This window comes from Falco punctatus (assembly GCF_963210335.1).
Source record: "Falco punctatus genome assembly, chromosome: 6".
NCBI lineage: Eukaryota > Metazoa > Chordata > Aves > Falconiformes > Falconidae > Falco > Falco punctatus.
The window spans coordinates 91800567-91816916 of NC_137585.1; the positions used below are offsets into that span (position 1 = coordinate 91800567).

General features: G+C 38.8%; 1 protein-coding gene across 1 annotated transcript in view; it reads left to right on the top strand.

The window, feature by feature from the left end:
* COG5 (component of oligomeric golgi complex 5) overlaps positions 1-16350 on the top strand; it is a 181922-nt gene that overhangs the window by 104200 nt on the left and 61372 nt on the right. Inside the window, exons 8-10 of the mRNA XM_080392755.1 lie at positions 11486-11651; positions 12418-12530; positions 12625-12702. Of these exons, the coding sequence (XP_080248881.1) occupies positions 11486-11651; positions 12418-12530; positions 12625-12702 (357 nt within the window). The remainder of the gene's footprint in view (positions 1-11485; positions 11652-12417; positions 12531-12624; positions 12703-16350) is intronic.

Sequence of the window (16350 nt, forward strand, 5' to 3'; positions counted from 1 at the left end):
GATTCATCCATTTATATTCAGAGAGTCATGGGCCACCGCTATTGAACAACTCAACTGTGAAAGGCTTTGTAAATAAAATACGCTGTAGAGGAGACAGTGGAGGAGACTGAGGACAGTTATGTGTCGATGTGGAAACTGTAAACTAGTTTAGGAGTTGAAGGTAGCTGCAAAGAGAAAGACATGGATGGAAGGAGCTGTTATGAGAACAAGACCACAGAAGGGCTGGAGGATGGAGTAGGAGATCAGAGAATCCCAGAATGGTCAGGGTTGGAAGGGACCTCTGGACATCATGTAGCCCAACCCCCTGCTAAAGCAGGTTCACCCGGAGCAGGTTGCACAGGATCACATCCCATAAACTTTCTTCTCCTGATTGAGTTTTGCTAGAAGCTCCTTGCGCATCCATGCAAGCCTCCCGCCCCCTTTGCTCGATTTCTTACTCATGGGGATGCACCTCTTGAGCTTGGAGAAGGCGATGCTTGAATATTAGCCCACTCTCTCTTGGATCCCCCTACATAAGTCCCTAACCCATGGGATTCCTCCAAATAGGTCCTTGAGGAGGCCAGAGTTAGCTCTCCTGCAGTCCAGGGCTGCAATCCTACATGTTGCCCTGCTTCCTCCACGCAGGATCCTGAACTCCACCGTCTCGTGGCCACGCAGCCGAGGCTGCCCCCAGCCTTCACACCCCCGCCCACCCTCCTTCGTTTGTGAGTCCAAGGGCCAGCAGCAGACCTCGCCTCGTTGGCTCCTCCATCACCTGCGTCAAAAAGTTGTCATCGGCGCTGTGCAGGAACCTCCTGGGCTGCGTGAGCCTGGCTGTGTTGTCTTCCCAGGAGGGGTCAGGGTGGTTGAAGTCCCCCGTGAGAACCAGGGCCTGTGACCGTGGGCCTTGCGACTGGTTGACTTCCTCTTCCAGATCAGGTGGCCTGTAGCGAGCACCCACAGCAGTGCCCCCGTGTTGGCCTGCCCCTGAATCTTTACCCGTAAGCTCTTGGCTCGCTCTGCACCCACCTGCCCCTCGGGAGAGCTCGATTCACTCCTGTTAATCCTGCACATAAGGAGCACCTCCACCACCTCTCATTGATGGCCTGTCTTTCCTAAAATGTATGTAGCCATCCATGACAGCATTCCAGTCACATGAGCTATCCCATCATGTTTCCGTAACTGCAGTGAGATCATGGCCCTGTGACCGCACGGGGATCTCTCATTCTTCCCGTTTATTCCCTGTGCTGTGTGCGTTCGTGTACAGGCATTTTGGAGAGGTACCTGAGCACGCAGGTTTCCCAGGAGGGGTGCAAGAGGATCCACCATAGCCACGCACACCCTTGAGGTGGCTGACCTTGTACTCATCTTGGGAGGCAGCTAAGGAACATATATTGTTGCTCTGGTTGGCCTATCTTATTCCCCAAAGATGGATAAGGTGGAGCTGTTAAATAAAGAAGTGATTTTTGCTTTGCTACAGATCAAGAAAGGCAGGCTAAGATTAGATCTTTTTGAAAATAGTTGAGGTGAGATTGGAATGAGAACCATAGAGGTTTTTCTTTATCAGGCATTGCAGTGCTTTAATTACATGGCTCTAGTCTTTATAGAATGAGCTTAATCAAAACTGAAATAAGGTAGTCTTCTTCCAAAGTCCTTGTGCATTTGCGTGTTTTATACCAAATTGATTAAAATGATTTCTGAATTGGTTTAAATAGTCAAAAGTAAACAGTGTGTATGAAATTCTACTAGGATTCCAGGGATGCAACAGAGCAGAGACTGACCCGGCTTTGGCTGGGTCTCTGTATAATCCATCCGAGTCTTTTTAATTGGTACTTTCATGTATCTGTCTCCCTTCAAAATTAAGGCTACACTGAGGTTCTTTCTCTCCAGATAAGATAGTATGTTATTGTTAAATGCCTCTCCCAGACTGTAATTCTATTTGTGGTTTGTACTGTTGACTGTTGATTGTTAACAGGTTCTGAAATAATGCAATTAGGTGATCCAAGAAAAACATATAAAGCATTAATAAGCCAGATCTGCATAGAGCAGAGTGAAAAATATGATTGACTAGCCATGTTACTCATCTAAATAAGATAATATAATTTATTTTGCCTTTTTCTCAGGTTAAAAATCTGTTCTTCGTCTTAATCTTCTTTGAGAAATGGGTGTTCCATTGTGTTCTTGATCAGCTACTCAGTGCCATGTGAAGTTCTGCATTATCGTACATTTGGAGGTGTTCTTATGTTAACAAAGGATTTAAAGCTTTGGATTTCTTGAAGTGGAGTACTGAACTGAACGTTCTGTTGCATTAGAAAGGAGAAAACTTGCGTCAAAATGCTGCAGTTCCTAGGTGATGAATAATTTCCTCTGCATGCAACAAGTTATGCACTTATCTGCTGATTCTTTTCTTTTATCTCCTTTCTTTCCTTTTGCAGACAGCACCCCCAACAGTTCCTATTTGTGTGAAGGTTTCAAAATGCATTACTGGGAGATAACTGAAGTGAGGGTTTGGGACTGAATTTTTTCAGTAGCAGAACTGGATCCCATATGCGTGTGCTAGCTGCAGGCAACGCTAGGCATAGTATTTCTTTATCTTTAGATGACTTAATTTTTTTTTCATAGTTTTACTATTATATAGGTTTGCTGATTTATTTTTAAAGAGGCTGCCCATGTATTTTTAAAAAGACTAGAAATATAAAATGTGTTTCTTTAAATGTGGCATCTGTAACAGAAATAGGTCAGTCTTGTCATGCTGCTCCCAGTGGACAAATTTACAAGAGGGCTTGGAAGACTGATATTACTGTCGGCAGGCAGGTAACACTGCCAGCACTGGAGAAGTGTGACTAGGTGTGCGTACAGATGCTTGTTGTCTTTCTCGCAGGCCTCAGTTGAAACTGCGTGAAAATGACTGCACATGGGTACGTTTTCCTGGAACAGTGAGTGGAACTAGGAAGGGAAGATGGAGCAGGAGAAGGATGTCTTGTGGCTCATTTGAACTAGCCAGTCTCTGCACTGCCAGGCCCTGAGCTGCCTGGTCTGCTAGACCCTCCTTTTAACAGGGAGGTGGATTAGGTGATCTCCAGTGGTCCCTGCCAACCTCAGCTATTCTGTGATTCTTCATCAAATTTTCTGCAGACCTGGTTTCCTGTAGCTGTGTGATAGAAGGAATTTGAACTTAGTATTAAGAATATAAAAGAAGTTTTGAACTGTGATCCAGCAGTGAATCTGACATTGATGGAAGACTGTAGTTCAATATGAAAATAATAACAGGAAAGTATTTAAAATAAAGTAACTTTTTAAATTTCGTTCCTTTTAACTATTTGAGGGCACTTCAGGGCTGTTGACAATATGGGCACAGGTTCCAGAAATGAGATACTGTCACTTGCAGAGGTAATTATTATCTTGTTGCAAAGACTAGCGAGAGAACAAGAAAATCCAGATGGCTTTTGGTAGCTACTTAAATCATTCAGAGCATACCATTTAAAGGATATTTTGTCTAAAATTGGATTATTTTTTTTTTTTGTAAACAGAGAAAAAATGTTGCAACCCTCCAGTAGCTAATTCCTAATGTTAAGACTGAGTTAAAAGTAGAATCTGACATTCCTGTTTTGTAATGGCTTTGTTCAACCAGTTAACAGAGTGAGCACATACATAACGATACTGTGAGGTGGGAGAAAACATCTGGTTGCAAGCTGCTGTCCAAAGATCAGAATTAGTAATGAGATTTTGTGTCCTGCCTCTACTGCACTTCAGTAACGGGATTTGAGTCAGCAGGTGCAAGTTTAGGTTGCCTGTGGACAAGAGAGGTGCTACAGCCTTGCCCTCTGACCTGCATCAGAAAGTGATAGCTGTGCTTTTAACAGAGAAGCCACAACTTCAGATTAACTGGCAAACTGGTTCATTATTGATGAGATCTTTAGAGGTTAAGTTGTGTAAGAGGTGAAAGAAGCATTTTAAGAAGCTTGATTTGGCTCAGATGCCCCCATTTCCTTGTTGCCTTTTAGATATCATCGTTTTGTATGATTTCTACTCTGAATTTGTACTCTTTCTACACTCAAATACAGTATTGTAGGATAAAATTTATAATTGTCATGGTCTAGTTGATCTAGCTGATCTGTCCTCGGAGGTGCCAGATACTTTCTTTGAAATTGCTGTCACGTTGATAGCCTAAGGCTTGGTAGACTTTGGAATATTGCATGATGTTTCATGAGATAATTCTTTACAACAGTTCCTGATGCCTTTCTGTTCCATTAGCTCTTAGCCATCTGTTGCTTTGATTACACTATTATAGAGAATAAGTATTTTGGCAAGCAGTTCAGCTGTGTTGAAAAATCTTGTTTCTTTGCTTTCTAGTATTTTATTGCTGCTGGTTTGTTTTTTTGGTTTGGTTTGGTTTTTTTCCTCTCTCAACCTTTGTAGTGCAATGTTTCTTGTTATTTACTTCTTGTTATTCTAAGAAACAAAATTTTGACCTAGTTTGAGGACATCATGAGGTTTATGGCTGTGCTTTCTGGCTGTCTTCCTTTCCTGTGAAAGTCCTTCTACCAAAAGAAGTTGTGTATTCCAAACATGGGCTGACAGAAGGTAGGTATTACAGCCTAACCATATTTAAATATTTAGCTTTGGGATTCTTGCCTCTTAAGGCTTAAAATGTGCTTTTCTAAAGTCTAGCCTAAGTGTTATGTCAGTATTACCTCCTATAGAAAATTATAACATCTTAACCTCTCGCTCTTCCCAACACTGCAAAGGTCAAAACAGGAAGAACTGGAAAATCATTAGAAAGAAGTCTGTATTCTCTGGCTTTACATTGTCAATTTGACCTTTTCATGTATTGCTCAGATTTTAAAGACGAACCGAGTAAAAGACAGATGGGGTGATAATGAACATAAGAGACGTGTTTCCCTAAGTAGGCTCATTTTTAGGAGTTGTGATATACCAATTAATTTTTTTAAGGCATGGACTTTTGGAAATGAAATAAAATACTGGGTTTAGACTGCAGCCGAATTTCATTGGCATTTAATGTCTAGTTTTAGGGTTTTGTTAATTTTTCCTGCAATTAAAATAGCTTGAGTGATACTGCAGAGCAAGAGCCCCAATTCTTAGTAAATTATTAATTCTGGTCAGTAGGTCGTTTTACCTTGGCTGTGGCTGAGTTACCTGCACTGCTTACTTGCTTGAGCTCTTTAAATTGAATTGCAACTCTTCCTGTAGTTAACTTCTCACTGTTTTTCACTTTCGGTGTCTGTAAGAGATGACTAAGAACTGCTTGTAATTGATAGCTGCAAGTGCTTACAAACCCTTCCTCGGTCACTTGGTCTTCAAGTAGTAGTGCTTGTCATTAGGGGTAGTAACATTATTTGTGGGGAAGTTATTTGAAGGAGGCCATGTATTGTAATGGTAGCAAGAGGGGAGAAGGAGTAAATGAAGATCTGACTGGGGATTTTCAGCCTCACAAAGGGGTCTTTTTTTGGATTATTTAACTGAACTTGTAAAGGTGTACTGTGTTAGAAATTGCAACTGCTATCTTCTACAATCAAAATAAGTTGTGTGAAGTAAACGTGGAACAGTAACTGAAATAGTTCCCCATCTAGTAAATCAACTATCAAATGAAATTGATTAATACTAAGTGCCCGTTAAAGATACTCAGGAATATCATTCTGGAAACTGTTTTTGCATTTAATCTGGAAGGACTGCAGTAACCTTTTGTAATCCCGGTCAGAGAATATGTGTTACTTTACAAATGTGGTTATTTCAGTGTGTGTCCTGTTCTAGGGTTATTGTATTTTAATACTGGCTATTTCTTGATGGCTAGGGAAAGTTGTGATTTTGTTCAAAATATTGTTCATGGCATTTCTTGCTTGCCCCATTGTTAGAACGATCTGTTGAAGTGATACCTGGACTAATTAGTAATTATGGATCTTCCTTCAGCTAAGCAACATATCTAATTCTTTTTGTACTGTGTTATGTGTTTAGTGCTTGTGTATGGGATGTGGTAAACGTTTTACCACGTAACAGGTAAGGATATGTCAGCACACTGAAATCACAGCTGTTGCGTAATATGAATATGTTCTTTTATATATATATAGTGAAAGCTTTCTGTTGTCTTCCTGCCACAGCCTTTCCTGAACAGGGTCATCTGTTCTCTGCGGAATAATAAAGATTTTCAGTCAGAGTTGCTGTTCTGATTTTAGTAAGCAAAACATAAATCTTCTTGTATACATTAGTAGCTAGGGAACATCATTTCTAAGGGGCGGACTAGTCCAAGTTTGACTTCTCCATATGTGGTGCTTCCAAACTGTCACGTGAAAGAAAATTTCCTCAGAGAGCTCTTCTGATTATGTGGTGCAGGCACTTGTGAAATTTAACTGCATGACAGTTAGCAATTAATTAGACTTGTAACACTACTTCTTTATGAAGGTAGTTGTAATTGTCACAGGTAGTATTGACCATAAATATTTTGGGCCATTAGCACACCTTCATTTGAGAAGGAAGTCTATAGTCCACACAGGTGAGAACCCTGCAGCATGTCATATGGACAGATTGGCACTGGACAAAGAAATAATGGTATTGAGTTCCCTAAGACAGCACTGGTTGAAGAAGAAAGGTCCACATGGTGAATCCCATACCCAGAGAAGGTGGAGTGTGAGTTTGGAAGCTGTGTTTGTAGCACTTGAACCAATGAGTTTTGCCTGTCTTCCAGGTTTCTTATTTTTGGTTCAGCCTTATGCTAGGAATCTTCCTGTCCCCAAATTAGCTCCGTGTCATCACCACACTCACCTGTGAGGAGCAGGCTTTCTCGTCCAAGCTGTGTTTCTAATGGTGAAAAGTGATATTGCTCTTTATTTAGACATGCTGTCAGGAAATTGTTCTGGTAACACTAGTGCCAATCATAAAATAAAAACCTACAATACTGGACATTATAAAATAGTTGCAGTGTTGGCAGCTGACAGAAAAAAAATGACTTGGTTCCATCCTAGGAGATATTTTCAAATTGGAAATGTGATATGTACTTATTTAAGTCTCTAATGACATTTCTGTCTAGTCTTCACCCAGTTATCTTTGTGGGAAAGGAAGTGACCAAACGGGGTTCTGCTCTGCAGAGTGACTGTAAATGTCGTGCTGGACTGGACAGCATCTTCTGGGTTATTGAGTCTAGTCGCCTACTCTTGAAAACAACCGCATGATATAATTGTGAAAAAAACATTCATGCTTAATGACTGCATGTCACTTATTTTTCTTCTTGTCTGTGATGGACTACAGAACCAAATGGGATAGGATAAAATAAATTGAAAATTATGTTAGTAAAATGAACAGTTCTCAGTGATAGAGAAAATGAGCAAATGTGTTTGGTATGAACATGTCTTCATCATTGCTGCTGAATGTATCTTTATGTTTTGCTAAAACATAAATTGAAACATACATGCCTTTTTTCAAGTGGTGGCTAATACTACCCTTCTGACCAAACTATTTTAGTATGTTGTCTGATGGATGCTGAGAAAATGCTGTGCTTTTAAATATTTGTGAGAGTTTCTTTCATGGTAGAACTTGCGTTTGAGCAAGTTGATTTTTTTTTTTGTTTTTTTTTTTGTCTTCATACATTGAACTGATGATTCACTGAGTATTCATAAACTCTTAAATTTGTGGAATTTAGTCTCCATATATTTGTAACATACTATGCTGTGACATGCCAGATGGAGGAGTGCTTTGAATGGAGAAGGGTATTATTAGTGGACTTAACTCCATCTCTTCTTAGCTCCCTGCTTCATTATAATTTTTGCAATCTGAGGATCACTGTAGTTTATCTTTGAGTAGGTAGTGTTGTAGGCCTACAGTTTGTGGGGTCATGATTTTATTTCACTTGTGTATGGCATGCACATTAAATTATATTGTACTGCCAACATATTACTAAATGTTCTACTATTTTTCTTTGCCTCTACTCTCTTGATTGCCATAACTTAAAGTTTATGGCATATCTATAAATATTTTTAGGATGCTAATTTATTGTGTAAGAGGATATTTTCTTTTAAGATGCTACCTTGTGAGAAGCAGAAATGTGTCTTGCTGTTGTTCTAACTGCCCATACGTTTTTACATAGTAAAACCAGCCTGTTTTGGTTTGGTAAAAGCTACTACTTCTGAGCCTTCATTTACAAAATAAGATACTTAAAAACAAACAGGATCTAACGGACAGGGATTCTAAGGAGAATGCTTACAAATTGCTAAGTGTAAGTGCCTGCAGTGGCAGACAACTTGATTATAAAATACTGCTAATAAACTCATAAATTCCATCTCGAAAAGTTTTATTATTTTCCCAGTTGTTCCTGTTGGATAGCTGTTCTGAATCTTATTCTCTGATGTGATTCCATTTTCCATTGTAAGTCACTTCTGTAGTCGGGTGGTTTTTTTACTTTGCGTGCTTTCCATTTAATAAAATTTGAGGCCATCTTTTAAATCTCAGAAATGTGTTTAGCTCTAAGCTTTCTCAAATAGAAGGAAAGTGTTAGGGGCAAATTCTTATAAATAAAATCTCTTGGTAGTGACAAATTCTGTAATACTGATTCTTAAATTTTTGTCCAGTGTGTATTGATGATTAACAGTCTAATTTTGAGATGTGTATGCAAGCCTGAAAGTGCAATCATTTGTTTTCTTCCTGCTTTCCAACATTTTCTTTCATATAATAGTTTTTGTCCCAAGAGATGCTCCATTTTTTTTTAACATATTGTCTAAACCTTGGAACTAGCTGTGCATAAAAAATGCAGTTCTCTTAGGATTAGTAATAAATCGACAATGGACTTAATATAGCTTGTCTGAGGCATATAAAACACAAACTGTTTTTTGAGGATAGAAAAATACTGTATATGAAACAAAAAAAAGTTATTTTATTGTACATTGTCAGAGTTTAAATATATCTGTAATTCGTGTTATACAAGATAAATACATGAGCTAGAAGCTCTGTCAGTGGCCACGTCCACAATTTAAAGCAAATAAGAAATAGGCCACCTGCATAATCTTTGTTCTATTCTGATATTGACTTTGGTACTAGATTTAAAAGACAGATTTGAGTGAATAGCAGGTTTCCATAATTATGTGTTTTGGTTATTCCCTAACTATTCCTAACTTCAGAATGAATTGTTTGACAACTTTTGGCTAAAACCAGTTCTTCAGAAACATAGCTCAGGCTTTGTTGGAGCACATTTTTGTGGGTTTTGGGGTTTTTTTGACCAGTAGCTGCAGAGTAAGTTTACTGAACTATGATGTGGGAACTCTGAAATTCATCTTTTGTCTGAAATTATTTGTGCCTATACAGCCTGTTTGTCAGGAAAGTATCTGACCATTGGTTATTCAAGGCTGGATAGTGCCCTGCTTACCTCTTGATACTGTTCTGGTTTTTTTTGTAGCTGATGTAAGCACATTAAAGTCTGACTGAAACCAGGTTGACTGCTTACTATAGTAGTAAGGTATTGATTTTATATTACTGGACTCTCTGCCTGGTTTTATACTGGTGTGTTTTCTGTAAGAATTAGAACACTTTTAACAAGAAAAACTGATAAATTAGGTCAGTCTTCTCTATCTTCGCCTTCCTTCCTTTCAGCTTCATTCTCTTTCTTCCAGTTTCTTTTCATTCTATTCCCCATCCTCTCCCCATTTATATTTTCTCTCTCTTGTTCATTCTATCCCCAGATTCCCTCCTTGCATTATACCACTCTTAATTCTCTGACATCTCATTAATCTTCCAGTCTTTATGGCTTACTTTCCCACCTCCACAAGCACACCTACAGGATGCTTAGAAATTTTACAGCATACCCAGTTGTCAAAAAACTAAACCTACAAGTCCCAGACCCCTAATACTATGCTGGGAATGCTCATTAACTCCCACACTGTTTAGAAAAAGAAACTGGTACAGTTAGTACAAGGTCTGCAAACCGTAATACATGCCTAATATTCCTTCGCTTTCCACTGAATGTGGAAACTCTTCATTCGAGTTGGGGAAGGAGATGAGAGATGCCTTTTTTGCTTCAACTATGGTTCTGGTCTTTGAAGAAATCCTGGAAAGAGTGACGGGAATGTGTAGTTACGGTGCTGTGACCTCTGCAACGTTAGGTTTGAGGAAAATGCACTGTTCATCAGTGGGTCGGAAAACCTGTGGCAGCAGGTGGAGGTACCAGCAAACGAACCCTCAGCACAGCAGCCACACAGCTTTACTCTGCCGTGTCAGTGCAGTTCCCCACACTGGGAAGGCAGGTGATCCTACCCTCTTTCTTTGGCTCGGGAGTGTCTGGCTGAGGAAAACTGTGAGCTGGGGAAGATGAAGCAGAGTGGCATTGGTCTTGTAGCAGACCATTTCAGTGTTAGCGGCTACTACAGCTGCAGCCACCAGCAGGAAGAGTGCAATGGGATAAGGTCTTGCTGCCAGAGGAGAGTTGGAATGGGGTTTCTAGTGGGGTGTGCTTGTGGTCTCAGATGCTTCTGTCCAGTCTGGGTGCCAGGATTTCTTTTTGCCAGGCCATGTTCTTTACTGCTGGCAGAAGTCACTAAGGAAAATGACAAAAGACTGCATCTCTAATGTGTGTATGATCAACTGAGCACCCCCTCCACTAATTGCCCGTGATTGCTAAATAAAAAGCAGTATTCAGTGTATGGATGACAGTGCTTAGTTTCCAAAGGCAATAATTTGAGGCTTTTCTCTTGTTAAATAGCACCCGTGCCAGTGTTTAGTGTTGCTCAGTGGAATCATTGTCAGATTTAATCTTAATCAAAGGTCTCTTAAACAATGGATCTGAACAGGTTTTGGATAGTTTTCACACTCCTGTATTTTGGAAAAGCTCTAAACAATACGAGATTTTCTTTGTGTGCGTGTGTGTGCAGGCTTTGGAAATTATCACTGTATTGTATTGTCTTGCACTCTTAATTCTGCTGTGAGGAAGAAGTAGTTGTTCAGCATTAGAAATGTAGACTTACAGGCTTAAATTCTGCAGTAGCCGGTAGTAGTGGCTTGACCTGCTTGCCTCTGCTTGTCCTTGGTGTTTTTTGGTTGTTTGGTGTTTTTTTTTAAGTCTGTATCACATTTAATTAACTGTTTGGCACTTAAATTACAGTACTGTAACAGATACTGCATGTTAAAACAGTATTACTGGCTACACCATAGCTGAATATAGCTGTACTGTAACTAACCTTGGAATTACTGGATCAGTCACTGGTAACCCACCCCAGGTAGATATTGCCAGCAGTGTTTCCAGTCCCTTTTTTTCTGTTTTTCTTATTCAGAGGATAGCACCAAAGGAAGCTAAGCAAAGCATTGCTAAGCAATCAAAGGAAATCAATCCTCTCCTTTACCCTCTGTTCTCTGTTATACAGTAAGGATGCCATTTATTTAATTTTAAATGAATTCAGTTAGCATACTGACCTTAAAGATAAACTTGCCCAGTAAAACAGTGCCTCATCATGGATAAAAAAACCGCTATAGTACAGTCAAAGATAATAGTTATTTTTTAAAATCTTTTATTTAGAATCCTACTCAGGTGGGAACCGCTCTTCAGGTTTTCCATAACCTTGGGACTTTGAAGGATACCATTGCTAGTGTGGTGGATGGATACTGCATAGTCCTGGAGGAGAACATAAAAACTGCTTTGGATATCAAAGTACTGACCCAACCATCTCAAGCTGTTGCAAGAGGTATGATACTTGTTTTAGAGAGAATGATAACTGATTTTTTTACAGAAGTACAGTATGTAGTCAAATGGAAGAAACTTTCACATCCAAGCATGTTACAGGAAGATTTCCCTGCTTGCTTTAAGCAGTAGGGGATGAGAGTAGGCATGTCTCAGAAATTGTCTAATACAAAGTCAAAATTGGGTCTGTCTCTTGTTACTGGGCTCAGAGGTTTTCCTTTAGTCCACATCCCCCCTCTTTTACTGACTTGCCTAGAAAATTGGCCTCATTAGTTTACAACTTTGGAGCATTTTCTTAGCAGTTTGTCATGGAAAGATGAATCCAAATTCTGCTTTCTTTCTGGTGGTGAGAGGATCGCAGGTAGAAACTCTTTGCAGGTAATGGAAGAAGTCTGAAACTACATGGTGATGCTTTTGTCAGATGGAAATATTTCAAAGCAGTATATTTGATATGTAGGAATGTTCCCACATGTTAGCTCAGATACCAAAGAATACTGAGGAATTGGGCATGCAGGCAAATTGGAACTTTGGCAAGATGAACACTTAAAAATTTTTTTTAAAAAGTTTTGCAACAAGTTAAGGATCCAAAACCATAATCACTAGCATAATAAAGAAAGAGAGCCCCTCTGAAGGAAAGCGTGATGGTTTAGAAGCTGCACACACTTCAGCTAGAATATCACTTTTTTTTTTTTTAGCAGTTAGCCTATGAATTTAAGTCCTGAGCTGGTAATACCTGATTTTTTCACAGCCACTGTCTTTGCCCCATTCAGGTGGCCCTGGTAGAGCTGCTATGCCAACACCTGGGAACACAGCAGCTTTTCGAGCCGCCCTCTGGACAAACATGGAGAAACTCATGGATCAGATCTGTGCTGCTTGCGGACAGGTATTCAGCAGCTAATTCCTGTCTGTCTAGGAATACAGTTTTGCATATAAGATGTTAGATGTCATTTTTCCTCTCAATAATTTCTTTCTTACAGGTGCAGCATTTGCAGAAAGTATTGATGAAGAAAAGAGATCCTGTGTCACATGTCTGCTTCATAGAGGAAATAGTTAAGGTAAAATTTAAATTTAGCTGAATATGTTTTAATAGCTCTGTTAAGGAAAATGTTATGAGAGAATGCTTTTATTTACGATTTTACAGTTCCATAAAAATTTGTAATTAAATTAATGGGAAAGTGTTGAAAGTCAAACTTAACATTGAAAGCTGTATTTATGGTCTGTGAGTTACATCTGTAGGGTGTAAACATGTTCTTTTTATAATAATTTATTTTGTTTTCCTTAAAGGCAGCTGATAAGGCACCACTGTCAGTTTTTATTACTGATCATTAATGTCATGCTATAAAATACCATGTGATTTGAGTAATTAATTAAGTCTGTTAGTTTGCATAGGAGAGTGTGTCTTCATCTAACACTGTCAGCCATCTGTTTCTCTGCTTCTTGGCAATTTCTTCTTTGAAAAATAATCATGGCTGTTCTTTTGAATACCTATTCTTTTCCATTCCGTTGCATTGTTTTTAATTCATATTCGGAATAATTTGATTAACGGTCTCCTTCACTGTTAGAAACAGAATTACTGAAGCCGTCTCATCTGCCTTAGTAGATGAGAAGAAACAAAGACAAAAGGTGTGTCTATGCAGCCATCTCCTTTTCCAAGTATATTTAATTTACATGAACTTAATTTTTGAAATATGTTGGGGGAGCTCTTCCTATGCAAAGGTGGTTGTCACAACAGTGAAAGCAAATAATGAAGGTTTCAGACAGCATTGAAGTTTACCTGTCTGGTAAGCCCATCTCCAAAAGATGTTGCACAGAACATCAGTTTTCTATGAGGCACTTCAAGCTTCTCCTTCTGTGTAAAAAAAAAAATACCACAAAACAAACCAAAACCGACACAAAACATCTCAAAAGGTTTATTAACTTTTAGCATATTTTCTTCATTTAAAAGTTCGATTTGGCAAAAAATATCAGTCGCTGCCTGGGTGCAGCCCTTCAGTAGATCAGCGTGTTCAAGGAGAAACATTGAAACCTAGAGACAGAAGGAGGAACTCTGGAAGGCTCAAGAAGAGTTGGGGTGGAAGGGGAGTGTAGATAAATGAGCTTTTGGTGTTCATGAGTAGCCCCCACCCAGACCCTCTGCTTCTCACTTACACTCTTCCCTTTTGTAGAACAGCACTTGAAAAGGGGATAGGAGTTTTTCCAGTTGTTGACGATGATACTGGAGGGAAACAAAAAGAAATCTTTTATCATCCTGTAGAATAAATGAACAGGGAACATGAAACTCAATAGGAGCTAGATGCAGGGTATGGAAAAAGTAATTAGAAATGAAAGGCTTTGGTGGTGTTATGTGCTAAGCATGTTCCATGATCTCTTTGATTCCCCTTCTTTCCCTTTGACTTCGTACTGCAGGATTGCATCTTCAGTGACAAATCGTATTTCCCAAGTAAAATCCATCTGTTTCTCCACAATTCTCTCTCTTCCAGTTAGTTTGCTCTTCAACAGGTGTTTTGGTGTAGTATAACACTAAGCTGGACAGTTGTCATTCTCAGTGAGGCAGCTAAGGAGTAGTGGTGCATCCTCGTGTGATGCTACCAGAACACTCTCAGCATGACACGCTACTGCTGACAGTACTGATGCTTTGCTTTCTTCTTACCTGAGAAGGCTCAGTATAGCACAATGTTTTTCTTGGCTCTTCTCACCATTAAACAATTTATTCTAATGTCCCTTGAAAAATGTATGGCAGCAGCCTGCAGATGGGTGAAGTCACACCAAACGGTAGAGCTGTTATTTAGACAGGGTGAGACAAGTACTACATGCTGCTGAAATTCGAGTGTATGTACAGATGACTATATGGGAGTATGGATTTTTGTGTACATTGAAAATAGATATAAGTATGAAGTTGGTATTTTGCCATTTACTAATGAAGATTTCATCTCTTATTAATCCAACCTGAAACAACATGCTTTCCTCAGCAAGTGTTCTGGAGAGGGAGAAAAGTTCAATTTTCTTTATTGTATTCAGTTTCATTAATAAACTGAGCAAATGAACAAAACAAACTAAAGGTACTGACATTACACCCATTCGGGTAGGGCAGCATGCCCACGCCAGAAGATAAGGGAACGAATCATCCACTCTACAGTCTGTGCACTAATTACTGTTACTGATGTCAACATTGTTATTGTAGTCATCTTCTGCAGCAGCTGTAGTACCACTTTGCCTGTCCATCTGCTTCCTTGTTTTGATTACTGCAGTGCAATATCATCCTAGGAGGCATAAGAGAGGAGGAGACCCAGCCTTTTTAAAGCACAAGTCCTTTAATAGCAAGGAAGCTACTTGCCTTTATTTTTATTTTTTTTTTTTTTAATAATTCTCTTTTTTCCCATTGGCCATTTTTTGTGTCTTCCTCTTCACAGTTCGCACAGCCTGCATTTTTTCTAATTTTGTATTATGATCTCGGAACGTGTGCTTTCTGGCCTTCTAATGACCTGTTACCACAATAATATTTAATAGTGTTGTATCCAAAAATGTAGTTTCAAACCCACTAATTAGGTAAAGGATTCACAAAAACTCTCCCTTAAAAAAAAAAAAAAAAAAAAAAAAAAAATCTGACAGATGGAGAAACTGAGGCACAGAACTTGTTAAGTTTATAAATACGGGAGTTCAACAGGAGGGCAATGACAACACCCGCATCTTTTCTGCACCATGGTTTCTTTTACAGAATTAACTTACAAATTTTTTCCACCAGTAGATGTGGCCAAGAGTTAAGTGACATACCCTTACATGAGACTTGCATGAGTATCATGGAAGAATCTGGAGATTAAATTTGCTGTGCACTTTTTTCCATTCCTTCCCTTTGCAGATCTAGATTTTGGTATTTTTTCCTTTGCACAATATAAAATGAATGCAATTTTGAAAAGAAATCATACACTCATAGTACTTTGTAAAAACTGTTACCGTACTAGTAATGAACTATAGATTCATTATTAATCTGTAAATATTAAAATTACAGATTTAATTTCCAAAAAAGATCTATGAGATATTTAAAGGAAAAATAAATTTCTTTTAAGACTGAATGGACATTTTTGTGGTTTTATCTAAGAAAAAGGCCTTTAATTACTAGATTTTAATGGGGGAGCAAGGCTAAAAGAATTCAGAATTCATTAAGTTTTGATTTCTAGTTTTGGGGAAAATGAATAGAGATTTAATTTTCTACATTTTTCAAAAGGTAGGGTTATTGTTTTCATAATGCTGAGGGTAAAAATTAAAATTACAAGTAAGATTTAAATAATGTAAAATTGATATTTTTGTTCACCGAATGACTGGTTATTTATATCACTTTTCAATTGCTTAATTTACCTTCAGAGAGCTAATAGGTTACTCCGGTTTATTCTGCTTTATTGCTCCTTTCTTTCAATGTGTAGTGACTAATCCTGCCTCAGCTGTTGTAATACCTAAACTGCAATTGACTTCAGCGTAAGTCGCAGCAGAACATATCTTTCTGTGACAGCCACCTTCCTAATCAGAGATAAGAATCTCTCTAAGCCCCTTGTAAAAGAGTTGAAAATGATCTCTGATCCTCATCTATTTTGGGTCCTTCACTCCTACATAGGCATCAACAAGCAGTTCTGCCAAGTGAGAAGCAGCCTTAGAAGCAGCACGTAATTTTATAGGGGTATTTTGGGATGGTCAGTTGAAAGTGTGAGCTG